This window comes from Pituophis catenifer, unplaced genomic scaffold (assembly GCF_029215685.1).
Source record: "Pituophis catenifer annectens isolate HBS135680 unplaced genomic scaffold, rPitCat1.0.hap2 SCAF_1, whole genome shotgun sequence".
NCBI lineage: Eukaryota > Metazoa > Chordata > Lepidosauria > Squamata > Colubridae > Pituophis > Pituophis catenifer.
The window spans coordinates 299437955-299457545 of NW_027256881.1; the positions used below are offsets into that span (position 1 = coordinate 299437955).

Sequence of the window (19591 nt, forward strand, 5' to 3'; positions counted from 1 at the left end):
CCTGAGATTAGTTAGTCTTTGGATAAGAGATACAGTAAAGCTCATGTGCATATGTGTGTATATACAACTCATACATGGAGAAGGAATATTACACACTATACCTGATTCATCAAAAGAGTATAAACTCTAAGATGTGCTCTATCTGGAACGTTAAACCTTCTGTTTAAAGAGCATTTCATCATTATTTCACAAATTAATTTCCTTAGTCAAATGAGCAAAGTATTCATATAAAGGGCAGTCAATTTTAAACTGATTAGTTCAGTAGGAACAAATCTGAAAGTCACTGTCATTAAACAGAGAACAGAAAGGAAGGCACGAAGGCTTTCGCTCAGCTGATATCTACTAGAGTTTTAATTTGCTCCACATTTCAATCTTTTTCTCTTTTCTAAAAATCCATTCCTCTGCAGGTAGAAATGATACTGTAATTTCAACAGCAATCCACTAACCTTTTAGAAGATACTGTGGGGCTTAAGAACAAATGCAGTTGCTTTCCTGCGAAAGATGTTTATGTTACTCAAGAGTTAAAAATAGAGCTCTGTAATTAAAGTCAACACAAATTTGCATATTTAAAATATATACCTTTTCTTTTTTTTGTATTTCTTCAAGAAAACATTAGCCAAAGCAAACAAATCTGTTTCATTTTCTGAACTCTAAACAAAGCAAACTCTTTGGGTTGAAAATGAGGACAAACAGTGAGCTTCATTTTTTCTACAGTGTGGGACATGTAAAGATAAGCTTTAATTGAAAATGATTTCAACAATAACATGAATTTACAAACGGGGGAAGGGAGAGAATGTTAAATGTTGCTCATAAGTTTTACAACAAACAATTCAGTGGCTCTTCCTATGGGGGTCCTTCAAGTCTGTTTTCAAAAATCAGCAACTCTGAATCAGAAAATCCATTTGTACTATAGTTTTCCTTCTTCCACCAAATGTCCTTCCTGTTCTAAAGTACAATAAAGTTATTGTACTTTAAATGCTGTAATTGTTTCTCCAATCTCATCTTAAATAATTAAAAAATGGGAAGGAGTAGCCATTTTGGATTTCCTCTTTAAAGTTAGTAGTACATATTTATTCATTTCCCATTTCAAATCTGAAAACATTGAGTTTATTTCCCAATTTTTTAAAAAAGCCTGAGATAGGAGTCGATTTCATTTCCTCTATGTATATTTCTCACTAAAAATATGGCAGAAATAGAAAATCGCCAAACTTCAACAAAAACACCTCTTAGGAACATTGTCCAAGATCTACTTCTTACAATAAATATTTGTTGTAAGTAATCATGCAGAGTTAAGCATACTGGACAAACATCACAAGAAATAGCAGCTTTAAAAAGGCCTGCTCAAATCCGCCCCTGAAATCTTAAGTATATTTATGTCTTCTGCTATAAAGACAACATGAGCTGTACATATACATTCTATAAAACCTGAGCTATGAAAGATAATGATTGCCAACTGGTAACTGCAACAGGTAGCTCTGCTATATTATGCTTATGCTACATTAAATATTGGCAGTGATTTTGAAGTTTGAATAAACAACAAAGGTGTAAAACAGGGCTGTCAAACTCATGGCCCATAGACCAGATGTGTCACATGCTGGTCACGCCACCTGGTTTAGTGAAGGGGAAAAAAGTCCCGATACATCACAGGACTCAGCTAGTTTGACACCCCTGATGTAAAAGAAAAATACTTTCTGATTGTTTAAAGACTCAGTAATATTTTACATGGGCGTGGGGGCTTTTGTGGACCACTCTTCCATATAAATTACAAACTCATCGCTGAAAGTCAATACTTGTAACAGACCAAAGGACTAATTTGTGCCTGTCCATTGTAATATAGTTCAGGATTGCTTTTTGCCATTGGTATTTTGTGTCTGTCTGGCTATTGGTATAGTAACTATTAAGTGCTTGTGTAAGACATTTAAAATGTGTAAAGTCTTCTTGCTCCTGGAAATGTTTGCTCCTAGGAATCTGGAAGCACTATGGTAAATATACATAAATTGCTTCCATTTAGTATCTAGATAAATGAAATAGACATTTCCTGGCTTGGTTTGGTTTTAAATTAGGCTCCAAGAACATGTTTGAAAAAAAACATTTGGAATTTCACCAATTTTTACTATACTTAAATGTTGCCAAATGTTGCCAATAGAACAGCATATTGTGCCCCCAAAACTATGAATTCTGGAACTGGAGAAGCCTTTGTTGATGTCTGCTTCCCGAATAATTCATCAAAAGCAGAACTGGGAGGGTATGCTTTTTTCTTTTAAAGTTACCATATGTTGTTCTCTTATTGAAAGAGAATGATGCAGTTTGGATGCCATCCAGCCAAGCTTTAAAATATATACAAACAACTGAGCAGATGACCATTTATGGGAGGCAGATGAGAGAAGTCAGCTTGCCAGTGGCCTGAGTAGGCAATGCGCGTACCATTCTACAAGATCTCCACTACAAAGCAAATGGCAGTGTACAATATCACAGTAACAATGTAGTTCTGGGCAGAGTTCTATAGGCTGTTTTGGCAGCTGATTCCAGTCACTATTTGTAGCCAGAAGAGTAGGAGGAGATAATATATATAGTTCCAAAGAAAAGGCATGTTTTAACTTCAGTTCATGTAAGTGCAATCAAAAGAAAAACAGACATCTTATGTCTGGTGACTTGCTTTCTGTTATTAATTTTTGTTTTTTTACTTTGTGTCTGCATACAATGAAGTGGAACTGCTAATGATTGTTTCCTCCATTTTGGACAATGAGACAAATAGGAAGGCTATATAAAGAAAATTTGGCCATCACAAGATATACATATTAGTCTTGGCAACAAAACTATTTACTTTTTTAGGTGGTATAATAAACATGAAAAAAAAGAATCTTGTTGCGTAGGAGAGAATAAGAATTGTCAAATTTGAGCAAGTAGATGCCCTCCCCTGGATAATCATGGCTGCCTATTTGCACTTCTTGGTGGCTGTCCCTTCGGTAGACTGGCATGATCTCCCCATAACGGTTACGCAAATAGCTTTTGGCTCCTTTTTCCACATCGCCAACAGGAATAGGACCTGAGAAGGGAAATGCACAACATATGTATCAGCTAAAAAACCAATAGGAGGAAGTCATAGAGATTCAGGATTGTGGATCTAACTAAAGAAGCTTACATACAGAGAACATCATCACAGGTTTCAAATCATCTGGAGATAAGACTTTTCATATTTATACTGGAACCTGAGAAAGTTCTAGTCGTGTCATTTAAAAAAACAAACAAACTACAACCTAATTCTTAAACTGTTTTATAATTAAAGAATATAAAATACATTGAATCTCTAAATATTGTCATTATTTATATGTATTATTAATTATATGTATTATTTTGCACATTGCATGATTGATTAAAAAATAAAATGGGAATGATTTTCCTCCCCTTGTCATTTCATCAAATGAGCCTTCTAAGTGGCCCATTTTATTCCATAATAATAAGTGATGTTCATCAGTGTAAGAGAGGAATAAGGAACAGACTGATCTCCATGTTCCATGCATTGATTTATTCCAATGTTTACATTCCAACTTCTAGCAGATGAGGGATTTTCTATATTATACTGCAATAGAAGCAAGAAAAGAGTGAGACAATTTCTGCAGTGATCCTACATTTATAGAATTCTTCCCTGAGTTACAGGGAAAGAACTCTTGCTAGTTTTATGGGAAGATGTGTAAAGTTTATTAATTTCAGAGGACTGTGAAGGTGCCTATAGATCCTATGACTGAGGAATGTCATCAGCGGAGTCCTGGAATCATATTATTATTTAAATTTGGACATTGCCCAATTCCCAGTGAGTCTAGGCAATTCACAAAATAAAAAAACCCAACATAACAATAAAGCTATATAACAATGAAGCAAAAGGAGTAAAAAGAGGGCAACAATGACAAACATACAAGCATAACACTTTAGCCAAAAATCCAGGCATAGGCCTTTTCATCACTAATCTCCTTAGAACAGCACCTTCCTTAAAGTCTGAATGGCCCAAACTCTGATGATATGTACACTTTAACTTTATTTGCAGAGGTTGACATTCAAGCTGCTCAGAGTTGGCAGTGTTTGGAGCCACAATTATATCCATAAATGGACATATTTATGAATAAATAAGCACCTTTTATTATCAAGATTTATTAAATTGTCCTGCTTGATAGTCTGTGGAATAGTTTGAAGACTAATGGCACAGTTCAAATGAACTCAAAGTAATTAAGAAGTTGTGTTCTTTAACTCAAGTTAAAGTTATGCTTGCTTAAGAGACTATTTGAGACATAATGGTTTTTCATATTTGTTTATTAAATTTATACATCACTATCGAAGACATGACATACCTTCAAATTCTTCTTCTTCATCTTCTTCATCACTTGATTCACTGACCTGAACAGTAATGGCAGTACTAGTAATAGGAGTCCAATCAAAATAAACTCCAAACCCAATGTCATAATCTTCTGTAGCAAATTCCCAGCAGACGCGCTTCCCATCAGGATGGGTGGGCACCCGGACTGTTAATACCTCACCCCGTTTCACTAGCATTCGGGCATTCTTCTCCTTTGCCATCTTTGTTTTAAACTCCCTTATCTTAGAATTTGTCCAGATAGTGGGGGGAAACAACGGAGGTGGCCGAACTGGAAGAAAGAAGGATGTTTTTATAACATAGATGCTGATAGAATTTTTAACAAGACTGGATATTCTAATTACAAGATTTTCCTTTTTTCAAAAGGAATTAGGTTTTTTAATCCCTCTTTCATCTGACAGTTTTTCTTCTAAGAATCTTTTTAAGTGACTTGCCCATACTGCCATACACTGTATAATGACTTAATTAGACATCTTGGCACAGCAAAGTTTTTAAGAACAAATTGGATGATAAAGGTGTATAAATGACCACTACAATGTGGGCCATATAAAATTGCCATACTTAAAATTTAAAACATCTTCCCATAAAATTTAAAAAACCCATCGACTATTCACTATGAGATCACTATCATTTCATCCCAAGCATTAAAATTAAGTAATGTAACAACAATCTCAACTCTATTTTGGTCCTGCCTTATTTCAGATTTCTGTGGATTTCTTTTTCTGCCATAATACTCTTTTATAATAGCAATAATTATTTATTACATTTATATTCTGCCCAACCTCCAACAACTCTTGGGAATTACAGATTGAAAACTTTAAACACAAGAAAAAATACAATAGACAAAAAAGAGTAAAGGTGGAGTGACAAAAAACTACGTTGGAACAAAATTTCCAATTTATTTATTATTAAAGATGTATGCTGTCCATCTCCTTGGAGGCAAGTCTAAAATAAATAAACCCACATAGTTCAAAGGGAGGAGTTCACCCTCACCAAATAAATACAGTGTAATAGCAAAATTTGAAATAATATAAGAGCTAAAAAAGAATTTAAAAAAAAATCTAATCAAGGGTAGAAGTTATATACAACAAAACAAAAAATGGAAAAACTAAAAACTAAATTAAACAGCAAAGAATCAAAATCTTTGATGCTGCTTTCTTAAATATGAACATTTCAAAACTGACTATAAATCTTAGTATACTCTACCACAAAACAGCTCAAAACTTGCAAATTTCTTCAATAGAATGCTAGCTACTGATCCATATGAAGACATAGTAGTGAAAGCATGATCCTTACCTTTCTTCTGTTCACTTAGAAGATCTGTAGTTTCTAGCTCTGCAGACAGGATGTCTACTGCACCTGTATATTCAGACTGTATCATGATTATATCACCTGGTCCTTGTGGTGCAGAGAATTTTGTCACTTGCAGTATAGCTTCCTATATAGACAAATGTATAGAATATAAAGTATACATAAAATACAGTGGTGTTAAGGTGCCTTAATTTTTAACAAAAATAGTTTTTTCTCTACATATCTTTATCTGAATTCTTTAATTACCTATTTGCAACTATGTCATCCTAACTAGAAAAAAAAAACTTCAGAAGATATTTCAACGTAATATCTTCTGAAGTTTTTTTTCTACTCCACATTTCTTTAATTCTAGGCAACACAGAAATGTAATCAATTAAAATATATTGCATCCCAGAAAAAAATACAGTTCAATAATCTTATCGTCTGTACTACATATGTGTTTCTTATTATCTCAAGACAAACATTTCAAAACATACAGCCGCTATAATGAAAAACATAAATAAATATGTTTGGAAACAAAGGATTGTAATGATGGCAAGTAGAAATAGACCAAGAGTCAAATCACCTACCTCCTTTTGGTGCTGAAGTTGGTCAGTTAGAATCTCCTCCTCTCCAACTACATTTTGCTCCTCTGGACTCCCGTTAGCACCTGCAGGATCCTTTGTAGTATCTGAATTTACAGGTGATCCATTCTGCAGCCTCTCAGAGAAAGATAGCACAAGAATGCAGGATGTTTTAAGAACCTGGTATAACAGGTAGGTAAAACGCCAATCAACTGGAAAAATAGAGACTTGTAAGGTGACTTGGAGTCAAATAGGATTCCTCTGGCTTACATTTTATATCCAGATGAGTCTCAGCTAAGCCAAAATTCAAATGAGAAATGCTGTGTTGTGCTGTGTTCCTTTAGGCAGCTGAAAGAATGTTACGTGCCATCAAGTTAGTGTTGATTCTTAAGTGACCACATAGGTAGATTTTCTCCAGGATGAGTTATTGCTGAACCTTTTCAGAAATACTGGATTTGAACTACATCCAGCACTAAGAAATGATTAGCTATCATAGATAATGTATCCATACAAACAAGGCACAACAATTTGACTGCTTAGTTCAAACAACCTACCTATAAAAATCAGTTTTAAAACATTGTAAAGAAAGAAAATGTACAGTGTATGAAAATATATTTTATAGAAAACAGTTCAATTAGCTACAGCAATAACTTCTTATCCCTGTCAAATATTCCACAGGTTAATCATTGCATGTCGGCTTAGGGCTTAATGCAAATATTTAAAGTGGTCTGATACATTGCCATATCACTCTCTATCTAATTAAGTATCATCTATTCTGATTTAACAAGAAGAAGCTCTCTAAAACAGCAGGCAGGGATTTTCTCATGTCTGCTATGAAGGCTGTTTTCAAATGGAAATGAAGGAGATTGAAGCTGTACATGCAAAACATGTGATGTATTGACTGTTACTGTAAAGGGGAAGAGTCAAAATGTATTGTTGTTTATGAGAGCAGGTGTTTTATATACATAAGAGACGAACAAAAGGATAAAAGCGTAGAATAAGTGGCAGTTCTCTTCTCTACATGAATTCCCTAATGTAGATATATATCCATGTAGGGTAGACCCTGGGGGATATAGTGCAATAACTTGCCAGGAAGAAAATTCATCTTTCTAGGAAAAAAATGATTAGCCAAGCGTGGAGGGTAATATTCTGGAGAGCGGGCTAGTAGGTGGACCTCTTCCACCAAATTCTTTCTTGGTAAATTAATGTTTGTGCAGCTGGCCATTGTCCAATGCATCCATTTTATAAATCGGTGGTTCATTTGTGAAAGTACATGCATGTCATCTTCTCAAAAATTCAAAATATTTCTACTAGCCCAAAAAGTATAGGTGCCATTGCTGTAAAGTTTCTATGCATATTGATACATAATGAACTCACAAATAGAAAAAAATATATAGAGACTGCCTCAGAACAAAATATTTATATATTTATCATTACAGTTATGTTTCCAAACTAGTGAAGTGACAAGTGATTGATTTGTCTTCATTGACACTATCTAAGCACACAAGTAGTCCTCGATTTACAACCAGAATTGGAACTGGGATCTGTCTTTGAGTGGTCATTGACTGCTTCATTCAACAACCGCAATCCCAGCACTTCCAGTTGCAGTTGTTAAGTAATCTCCCAGTTGTTAAGCAGGGTGAACAAAACAGCTGCCTGCTGAAGGATTTCGGCTCCACACAGAGCTGAAATGTCATCATTCAGCAGGCACCCCTTTCACTCTCAAACATTATTGTATCCTTCACAATTTCACCTCCCCTCCATGTGCAGAGGAGGAATCTTTCACGGGAAATCTTCAGGATTTCAAGTCCACTTCTGCAGCCTACCAAAGGATTTCCCCTCTGTGCATGGAGGGAAGCTGAAATCCTTCAGTGGGCTACCGCAACATTTGTTAGCAAAATATCAGTTATATCGCAAATATTTCAGCTCCTCTCCATCCCTTCCACTTGCAATCTTCCCTGCTGGATTCCCATTGACTTTCTGGGGAAGCCAGTAGAGAAGGTTGTAAATGGCAATCACATGACTGGGGGGTGGGGACTTGGCAACCTGTTATTAATGTGAGCTGGATGCAAGCATCTGAAATGTGGTCATGTAACTGCAGGGCCAGCAGGGCAACATTTTATGATGCCAGAAGTGCTTTACAGGCCTTAACGCACCATTTCTGAGGCTGCCATAACCGAACAGTCATTAAACAACTGGTTTTAAGTCAAGGTCTGCCTCCCTACCGCATTCAGTCTCAAATTTCACTAACTGGAAGAAGGAATCAAATTCCAGTGGCAAGGTAAAATAGCAAAATAAATAATGAGAGTTAAACTCAACCAAATTTGTATAAGTTACTTTGTATTAACCAAATTGGCCTACAATATTATTTGTTTTCATCTTAAATACTATATTTCCAACTGTGGAATTAGCTACAAAATGAATTTATTTTATTAAATGGTGTACTTTTCTTTGAATGATATGGACCTGCAATGTTCTCTATACTTGGCAGTGTTGAGAAATAATAGACAAAATTGAAAAGAATACCATGAAAATATTAGAATGAAGACTTCTGTGTAAAGTTACATGGTTACAAAACTACTTAATTGTTTGTGTTTTTAACATGGTTAAAAATGGTTAACTATTTACTTGTTAATTGGAAAGGATGACTGATATTCCTCCCCCCCCCCCTTTCCAGGTTTGATTTCTTTGCTATTCCCTATTTTTGTACTGTTCTTTGTTTTTAAATGTTTAAACACTATATACACTTCCCAGAATTGCTGGGAGTTAGGTGGCACCTACACTCGATAAATTGTTATTGTTAATATAAAGTAAAACTAAGTAGATTATTGCCTTGGCCTTACCTGTATAGTATTCCCTAAGAAACTCCCTACAAAGCACTTCAGTGATAACCTGTTGCTCCTTTATCTCTATACCATTTTATGCATATTTTATATTATATCTGAAATCGGGAACTGATTAAAGCTTCATCACTATTATCCCTCTCTATATTCCATGATTTTCTGTAGAATGACACCCCTATTTTTAAACAACTATTTTAGACTGTTCACACTGTTCACACTGTTTTGCATAATATTAATTTTACAAAAATACTATAAAACTGTTCTTAGTCCTAGGAACATATTAATGCTAATTCTACTTGTTATTTTAGTAAGCGTATTAGATTTTATTGGAACTAATCATGTGTAATGAGTTAATGAGTAGTGATTAAGATGCTGAACTAAGACAGAGGAGACCTATGACCAAGTCTACCTTCTGTCATGAAAGCTGCCTAGATGAATTTGGGCAATTACTCTCTCAGCTCACCTACCTCACAGGGTGCTTGTTGTGGGGATGAAATTGGAGGCAGGAATGCTATGATGGCTGCCTTGAACTCCTGGAGGAAAGATGGAATATAAATCTAACAATAAATACAGCTAACAAATAAAATGTTCATAAACATTTTTGCTGTGATTGTTTTCATTTTTATATATTTAATTTCCCCTTACAGCTCACACTAGAATCCAGCATACAGTTAAGCTTTGAATCATAAATATAACGCCAAACCAATTTAAAAGGTAAAAACATTGCTATTACTTATCCATATGCCTTGATTATCAATAATAGTTAACAGGAAATATACATGAAGACCTCTCTAGTGAGCATTCCAAAGGTATTGCTACTCATCATAGCCAGTGGGAGAAGATGACTTGCCTTGGGAGTACGGAATAGTCCTTTGGATTCTATCTAGCATCATGTTAGCAAGTAAAAATGAAAACAAAGATCAACCTAAATGCTTTATATTTACAGTTATTATCTTACCTGCACGGTAATATATCCTTTTCTGAAACAATAGCTTCTTGGACTGATTTTTTAGTTGAATCTTCATTTTCTAGAAAAGAGCAAAGATAACTGTAATAGTTCATCTTCTAGAACTTCTAATTACCATTCATTTATAGGCACAATGTTTTATCAGCCAGTAGGGTCATGCTATATACTGCTTTTGGGTAGGGTTCAAAGCATCCTATTTCCAAAAGAAATATGAGACAAGCCAATATATTTACTAGTTAACATAACATTCATGAATGGAAGAGACATTCTATTCTAAGACAGTATACTTAGTTCCAGGAATTTAGTCCTAAACAATGCTAGACAATTATGTTTATAATCAGGCTCATAAAGCTTAACCTACAATAGACATTGAAAAGGATGGATCGACTGCATTACTCTTAGTGGGATTAGTCAACAATATGTTTGCATTTGTGACATAGGATTCATGACTAGTATTTATATTAGATAATTATGTAGAGAAACCTGTTTATTCTAACAGCATATTATCCCTTTTTTCTTGTAATTTTTCACTCATTTTTTATGCATTTATTGTGCATTTTTTAAAATTATGTATGTATTTTTGTGTATCTTTTGTTTTTCTTCATTTTCTCTTATTTTAAAAGCAATAAAATTATTTTAAACAATGTTATAATCTGCACTAAAATAATTTAAATGATTAGACATTATCCACAAATTGTTTATCCTTTTCATATCCTTAAATGAAAAGCTAATACAATGGCTTCCTATATCTGCCTAATTTGTTCATGGTAGAGTAATAATCTCTTGAAGCTGATTTTAATTCCATAAAAAACAGAAACTGCTTTTTATTAGTATTGTTATTATTTCCAAGGAGAGACATTATGAGAATTTGTCTCAAATACAAAAATGATTCAATCGAATTTTGTATATTATAACCTTCAACTGGGATCTACAAGGTTACAACAGCTGTCAAATAAAACTAGTGAATATACTATATTTCAGAGAAATGTCTTCTAGAACATTGGTCTCTAAAATGAAGTGCACATACACAACAGGGAGTACACAAATTGATCCATTGGAATGTAGGAAGGAAGTAGTAGTACAAAGGCTATTTATATTTATTATCTAGAAAAATTTATTTATTTAGCATATGGTTGGTCACACATCTAGAAAAATAAGAAATTAAGATATAGAAATACTATAATATTGTAGTATATATTTTATATACATTTTACATATACTATTTATAATTATGTAATATATTCATTCAGTAATAATATATTAAACATGCACATATTGGAATCCATGTTCAAACTTTTTATTGATTGGATTGCACTGTCAAAAAGGTTGGAGACTACTGCTTTGGAAAATCGCATATAAAATTTCAGGCTAGACTAATTTCATGTTTCTTCTATCCTCAAATTAGTGAAAACAGTACTTAATTGACTTAATTCTACATATTGTGACTACACAGGGCAAAGAGCAATAGCTTCTGGGCATATAAAACAAGAAAGAAAATAACTAATAGTTTTATCACTATTACATGATGCAACAGTTGCACCAAGCTACATTAGCCTAATTATAAAATAGATGGTATGTTAGGGAAAAACATAAACAATGCAATGCCACAAGGGAGAATTTTCTCAGAAACAAAATTATCAATGTTACAATATAAGACATTACTGAAAGAAAAATGACAGTCATATTATTATTCCACTCATAAATACAACATGATATATGATGATATTCTCCCCCAAATTTGTTCATTATTGGGGTATGGTTTTGCTCTTTGCTTACTACAAAGATCCTATTTTCTGACATTGACCTTATCATTATAATGCAAATTTATATTTGGTTCAACATTAGGCTACCAAAATGCAAGAATTTCTAAAGAGAGAGGGGGAAGTTCTGGGACTATAGAAGAAGCACCGATCCCTCCATTAAAATATAGACAATCATTTGTACAGAACATGTCTAAGAATACTTCAATGGTGCTCTTCTACTTCATCAATCAAATACAAGAAGCATCTCCAATAAATCAACTCCCCCACATGTATATGGCTTCTCTGTAGAGATTAACACAGAGCAAGATGACAATTATGCGGGCCAGGAAGTAAAAGATTCTCCAGGTGACAAAGTTTCCAGGGAAACACCTGCTCCATATTAACTAAAAGCATTATTCTAATAAGAAGGGTGATTTACAGATACAGTCCATGGCCTATTAAGATGTACTGCTAAACATTGCATGAAAGGGACACATTCAAATTGGGTGGGCAGGGAAAAAGAGAAAAGGGCAGGGGAAGGGGAAGGGCAATTCTCTTTCTCTCCCTCTCTCTCCCTCCCCCTCTCTTTCCCTCCCTCTGATCCTTTCCCCCTCCCTCTCTCTCTCTTCTCCCCCTCTCCCCTCCTCCTCTCCCTCTCTCCCTCCTCTCCCCCTCCCTCTCTCTCCTTCTCTCCCCCTCTCCCCCCTCTCCCTCCCTCTTCCTACCTCTCTCTCTCCCTCTCTTTCCCTCTCTCTCTCCCTCCCTCTGACCCCCTCCCTCCCTTTCTCTCTCTCTCCCTCCTTCCCCCTCCCTCTCTTTCCCTCTCTCTCCTCTCCTTCTCTCCCTCTCCCCCTCCCTCCCTCTCCCTCCCTCCTCCCCCTCTCTCCCTCTGACCCCCCCTCTCTCTTTCCCTCTCTCTCCCTCCCTCTGACCCCTCCCTCCCTCCTTCCCCCTCTTTCCCCTCCTTCTCTCTCCCTTTTGCTCTCTCCCCCTCTCCCTCTCTCTTCCTACTTCTCTCCCCCTCTCTCCCTCCCTCTGACCCCTCCCTCCCTCTCTTTCCCTCTCTCTCCCCTCCTTCTCTCTCCCTCTCTCTCTCCCCCTCCCCCCTCCCCCTCTCCCTCTCTCTTCCTACTTCTCTCCCCCTCTCCCTCCCTCTGACCCCTCCCTCCCTCTCTTTCCCTCTCTCTCCCCTCCTTCTCTCTCCCTCTCTCTCTCCCCCTCCCCCCTCCCCCTCTCCCTCTCTCTTCCTACTTCTCTCCCCCTCTCCCTCCCTCTGACCCCTCCCTCCCTCTCTTTCCCTCTCTCTCCCCTCCTTCTCTCTCCCTCTCTCTCTCCCCCTCCCCCCTCCCCCTCTCCCTCTCTCTTCCTACTTCTCTCCCTCTCTTGGAAGGGCAATTCTCTTTCTCTCCCTCTCTCTCTCCCTCCCTCTTTCTCCCTCCTTCTTCCTACCTCTCTCTCTCTCCCCTTCTCTCTCTCTCCCTCTCCCTCTCCCCTCATCCTCCCTCCCCCTCCTCACCCCCTTTCTCTCTCTCTCTCTCTCACACACACACACACACACCGCACCGTACCTCAGTCCCTAAGGCCCCTTCTCATTTACTTTCCCTCAGGCAAGGCAACGGGTCCGCCAAACACAGGAAACCGAGTACGGGTTGCAGCATCTCACGTGGCCTTGCTGCCGGGAAGGTTTGACCTGTTGAATTCCTGCCTTGCAGCAGGGCCCCAACCACAAGTCGCAAGGAGGAAACTTAGTGGCCGAGGAAACCCCCTCCTCAAACAACCCGCATCCCTCGAGCCCAGCCTGACCCTCTGCGGGATCCTCGGCCCAACGGCGGGGGAGCTTAAGGCCTGACAGGCACAACGGTTTCCCCCTCCGCCTCTTTCTAACAGCCGCCCCGAAAGTACCTGGGGGAGGCGGGAGCGGCGAGGCCGCCGCCGCCACACGCTTCTCTTGATCTTCGGCCCCGCTAAGGCAGCAACGGTCCCCGCTGCCTCCGCTTTCCCGGCCTCCGAGCGCGGAGGCTTTGAACCGGGTATCCTCGGGAGCGGCCGGTTCGCCCGACATCGGAAAGCGAGACAAAGAAGCCCCCGAAGTCAAAGCGGGGAGAGGCGAACCGATCCGGAAACAGCCGGGAAAAGCCGAGCGCTCTGCTTCCTCTGTCAGCGGCCGCTTCTCAGGCCTCCACCCTACGGAGTTCCCGCCTAAACCCGGCCGCGAACGAGAGCGGTCTTCGTCAGGCTGCGACGGAGCGTTTCCCGATGACAGAGAGCGAAGCGAGGAAAGGGAAAACGGCGACCCTTCCCGGAAGAACCGGTCGCCATGGAGACCGCTCTCCCGGAAGGACGCGTTGTCATAGTACCGGCAGAGTTTCCTCCCCCCCCCTCCTTCTTCATTGCTCCCCCTGCGGTCGGAGCCATGGACAGCAACTCGACTTTGCCGAGGGATGGCGCGGACGATGAAGACGAGGAGAAGGCGGAGGAGGAGGAGGAGGAAGAGGAGGAGGAGGAGGAAGAAGATGAATATGAGGAGGAGGAAGAGGAGGAAGGAGAAGAGGAGGAGGAGGAGGAGGAGGAGGGCGAGTCGCCGCCCCGCCGTCGCCGTCGCCGTCGCCGCCGCCGCCCCTCTTCCCTTAAGTCTCAGTCTTCGGTCAAAGAAGGCAGCCGGGCGTCGCCTGCATCCGAACTTCTGCTCGAAGCCGAATCGCTGCACGAAGCCGAAGTCAAAGTTCCCACCATCGTTGGTCCTTTGTATTTATCCTGGACCCCCGAGGAGGTGGCTGAATGGATCGGCGCTTTGGGCTTTCCTCAGTACAAGTTAAGACCGGGTTTCCTTGCAAGCAGAAAGGGAGGATATTCTGGAATGAGTTCACACCTCATATTAAGCCATAGTTTCCCGAGTATGTAGAGTACCCATATGTCTACATTGAGTAGACATAGAGTATGTCCCAAACTGGTTTATTTAGGACACACACACAGAGAGAGTGTCATCAGTGTTGCTTTGCAATGACTGGGTTCAAACTGGATTTAAGCAGCGTTTGATCCACTTTAGCATGTTTGGTGAATCCAGATTACATGCATAGTTTATGGTCTGTATAAACATAGTAGATATATAGAGATTGTAGGTTCATATGTCTGAATCCTGCCACTGGTGATTTATTACAGTTAAGCAATATGGCTTGGCATAATGTGTGCATTCATAGGAAAAAGAGCATTATTTGAGACCAGGATTTGCCGATTTGAAAAAATAACCTACACTACTCAGTTCCAGAATGCAGCAATAATACAATAAAACTACCACAATGCAAGCTTCCCCCTTTTGCACTGGTGTTGTGATATAAAACAAGTATGTAAGGAGTGGATTTCTTGTCATACATCCCGCTTCCCAGTGACAGTGCAGCTAAGACTGAGGGACAAAAATCCAGATGATCAGTAAATGTCAACAAAAGCTAGAATACAGGTAGTCCTCAACTTACAACTACAATTGAGTTCAAAATTTATGTTGTTAAGTGAGAAATTTGTTAAGTGAGTTTTGCCCCATTTTACAACTTTTCTTGCCACATTTGTTAAGTGAACGACTGAAGTTGTTACATGGTGGTTAAGTGAATTACATTTTCTCATTGACTTTGTCAGAAGGTCTCAAAAAGGGATCACATGACTCGGACACTGCAACTATCATAAATGTAAGTCAGTTGTCAAGAATATAAATCACGTGTCCTTGGGGATGCTACAACAGTCATAATTTTTTTTTTTAAAGTATGAAAAACGGTCATAAATCACTTTTTTCAGTGCCGTTGTAACTTTGAACTGTCACTAAACAACCTGTGCAAGTTGAGGACTACCTGTATTCTGTGCCTCCTGGCTGCTATCCTTGTGGCTATCCGGATTCTTGCAGATTTTGTACATCTATCTGAAGTGATAATCTTAAGTATTTTTTCATAAATAATACTCATTTCATTTTTTTAATGAAATGAGATGAGGCAGTGGTGAAATCTGAACCTGTTTACTACCGGTTCGTTGGCTGCACATGTGCAGTGCACGCCATGCACAAATGCGAGGTGCATGCGCGCAGTGCATGCCAAAAAGAGGTATGTGGTAAGAAGAACAGCGCATGGGGGGTGATCAGCTGTGGCGTGCAATCTTTTCTTTTTTACTTTTAAAAGCATTACTTTTAAAAGTTAAAAAAAAGCCTCTGACAATCGCACTGCTCAGCTGTGATTGTCAGAGGCTTTTTTTAAGCTTTTAAAAGCATTTTTTCTGCAACCTCTTTGACCAAAGAGGTTGTAAAAAAAATGCTTTCAAAAGTAAAAAAAAGCCTCTGATGATCGCGCGGCTCAGCTGGGCATGCGGGGGGGCAAGAATTTTTGCTACCGGTTCTCCGAACCACCCGCCGCCATCGCTACCGGATCGGGCAATCCGGTCCGAACTGGGAGCATTTCACCCAAGATGAGGACAAAAGATACAAAGGAGAAATGAGATGTTTTATTCAGTCACTTGATTGATTGTTTGTTTGTTTGTTTATTTGTTTAGAAAATTTATGTGGCTGCCCAATTCATTCATGATGACTATGGGCTTACCCAAATATGCACTGATGCACTAATTTTTTATTTATTTAGAACATTTATGTGGTCCCCCCAACTTACAGTGACTCTGGGCTTAGAAAAATATGCACTAGCGCACTAATATGCACTAATTATAATGTGGTTTATTTGGTTTTGTTGTATGAAATCAGCCAGTTGTGGCCCATTAAAAAGACTCTTTTTAAGGAATGTAATGATATATGAATTTAGGAAAATGTAGAATTTAGTTTCACATCATGATCATATCCCTAGAAATACTATCTTGATGGCAAAATAATTATTCACAAAGGATTTCAGTCATCTTTCTCTATGATATATAAAGGGGGAAACTCTAAGGTTTGAAGAACTGACTTGAGTGTTGTAATGGTCTATAGTGTTGTATTGCAAAAGAAAAAAACAGAAGAGATCCAATAAGGGGAAATTGGAGCTGCTAAATAAATGAAGAGTGCCATCCATTGCTAAATAAAACATCAGTAATAAGTCATTAGTCAGTATAACTACTAGTAAGCTAAAATTTGGTTCCTTTTTTCTTGTTTAGGTTCTTTGGTCTATCAACTTATTGCAATAGAAAGATGAGTTCAGTGGCACTTTAAAAATGTAAAGGAGGTCCAAAATTTTGTGGGATATTCATGAATCATGTTTTCATATTTTTGTAGGTGCTGCTAGCTAATTAATTAGAAGAATAGAACATTTGAAGCTAATATTAATAATAATATTTCTTATTTTGTTTTAAATAGGAGTGTTTTACTACAAATTTTATCTCAGGACGGAAACTCATACATGTAAACTGTTCAAATCTGCCACAGATTGGGATTACTGATTTTGAACATATGAAGGTGAGAGCGCATATATATTTACATGGGTGATGACTGAAGATATTATCAGATACTATATCAAAATATATAGTATAATGCCAGAGCTGTATGTCACCTCCTTATAATAATACATAAGTATGGTATAGTGGTTAAGGTACTAGCCTACAAACCAGAAGACTGTCAGTTCTAGTTCGACCTTGGATATGAAAGCCAGCTGGGTGACTTTACGTCAGTCACTCTTTCTCAGTTCAGCCTTCCTCACAGGGTTGTCGTTGTTATAGGAGAAAATAGGTGGAATAGTGCTTCAGGCATCAGACTAAAAACCAGGAGACCATGGATTCTAGTCCCTTACCTAGGCACAAAGCCAGCTAGGTGACTTCAGGCTACTCCCTTTCCCTCAGCCCTAGGAAGGAAGCATTGGCAAACCATTTCTGAAAATCTTGCCAAAAAAGCTGTAGGGATTTGCCCAGGCAGTCTCTGAGAATTGCATGTGATTAAACCGAAGAAAAAAACAACCATATAGTTATTTTAAACTGAAAGAATCCTATATGGGAGAATCTATTAATTATATTTTTTGTTCACACCGGTAGGATGTTACCAGGGTGCTGTTGACTATTGATGATTTTACTTTTTATTAATTTTGTGTTTTTGTATTGACTTTCTCTGTAGATGTTTAACTGGTAAATGTTAAGCGTATAGTATTTTAGTATTTGTTTAGAAACTGGTTGCTTAAGTTAGAACCTTAGAAATATATGCATATTAAGACATTATTCTTATGTTACAGACATATTTTCCTGCTTTCTTTACTGAGAATGAAATGGATTTGTGTGACCATGTTGCTTTACTGTGGCAATACTCATTTTAAGCCTTTTGGTTTAATTAAGAACCAAAACTACACATAACAATGGTACATTTAGAAGACAGTGTATACTGCACTGGATTATTTTGAATTATGTGCTAGCCACCTCCTAGTGGGGTACTACAATGTAGATTTAGAAAGATGAACATAGTAATTGTTTCCATATTTTTTTCCTTTTTTTTTTTTTTTGCAGGAAATTTCAAAGCATGTACGAGAATTGCTGAAAATTGAGGAGCCCCGTTTTGAAAGAAGTATCTCTCTCCCACCTCGAGATAACATTGGGTTGTTCTTAGAACAGAAGTCTCGAACTGGAAAGCGCAGTGATGCTCTTAGTTATTCCCAGTTTATTGAAGAAGCAAGGTTACAAGATTATGAACCAAAGCCTCCAACTCCACTATATGAAGAACTACAGCCTTCAACTCCACCCTATGAAGAACTACAACAAGCCAGTTCATTTTTCTCAAGATAAGAGAAAGTATTTATTGTTCACATATTTCAGATATTACATGTAACTTTTTCTGCATTTCTACTTCAGTTTTCACAGGGAACAAAATTGTATATGGATGCAGTTTAACCAGTATCCTAATCCTAAATATCATGGAGGAAGTGCTTACTGATGGATGCAAAACAGAAAATTTTGCACATCAGTAATGCAAAATAAAGTCATGTGTGAACACAGAGGATTGTTCTTATTGGTATTTATGATGAAGTCTTATCATTTGTCCTGTGAGGACTATAATAAGAATATATGGGGCTTCAAGTCAGGTGCTGTATATTAATGAATTGCTTTAAATATTTAGGATCAATTGACAGCATCCTTACAAAAACACTAAAGTCAGGCAGTACTGCTTAAAATGTTCTTGTGCCATATAAAATTAAGAAATTTTACTGCTGGAATTTGCTAATTTATAAGCAATGTGATTTAGAACTTTCATTTCTTTAGAAATACATGTATCAATTTCACTGCAGGCCCAATCTTCTTATTCTAAACTGGGAAAAATGATCATTATAATGATCAAAAATGCAACAATACTTAGTTAAGCCAATTATATTTTGTTAATATTCTTAAATTTTAAATAAATGCAAAGGTGAAGCAACATGAAAAATCAAACAACCAATCCTATAAATACAGTATTTAGAATATAATTTATGTCTGAAAAGTAGACTTATGAATGCCAAGGGAGTAAGCATTTCAGATCTAAAAGATACAATAAAACACAAGCTTCAATTAAAGAGCCTTATATGACAGGGTGTAATGGTGGAATTTGTACACAAAATGACAGTGAAACACATTAGTGTATTCATGTGAATGCAACATTGACAAGTATGATAGAAGGGGGGACGTATAGTATAAATCATGTTTTTAGAATTTTCCTTCTATTTTGCATTTATGCCTAATTTTTCACTGCAAAATTTAATTTTCAATTGGCTTTCACTAATATTTACCATTTGAATTCCTATAACACCATTGTAGACACTGCTTCCAAAGTTCTTTTAATGCTAAAAATGAGAGCAAAACAAAATCTTTCCACTTCTAACAGCTTGGATAAT

General features: G+C 37.6%; 1 protein-coding gene across 1 annotated transcript; it reads right to left on the reverse strand.

Annotated features, from left to right (window-relative positions):
* Positions 1-2828: 2828 nt before the first annotated feature.
* TMED8 (transmembrane p24 trafficking protein family member 8) lies at positions 2829-14019 on the reverse strand. The gene is made up of 6 exons (XM_070931431.1): positions 13695-14019; positions 10042-10111; positions 6247-6376; positions 5663-5804; positions 4344-4637; positions 2829-3046 (listed from the first exon to the last, which is right to left on the reverse strand). Exons 1-6 carry the CDS (start codon positions 13852-13854, stop codon positions 2829-2831), a joined length of 1014 nt encoding a protein of 337 aa, XP_070787532.1. The 5' UTR covers positions 13855-14019.
* Positions 14020-19591: the final 5572 nt, after the last annotated feature.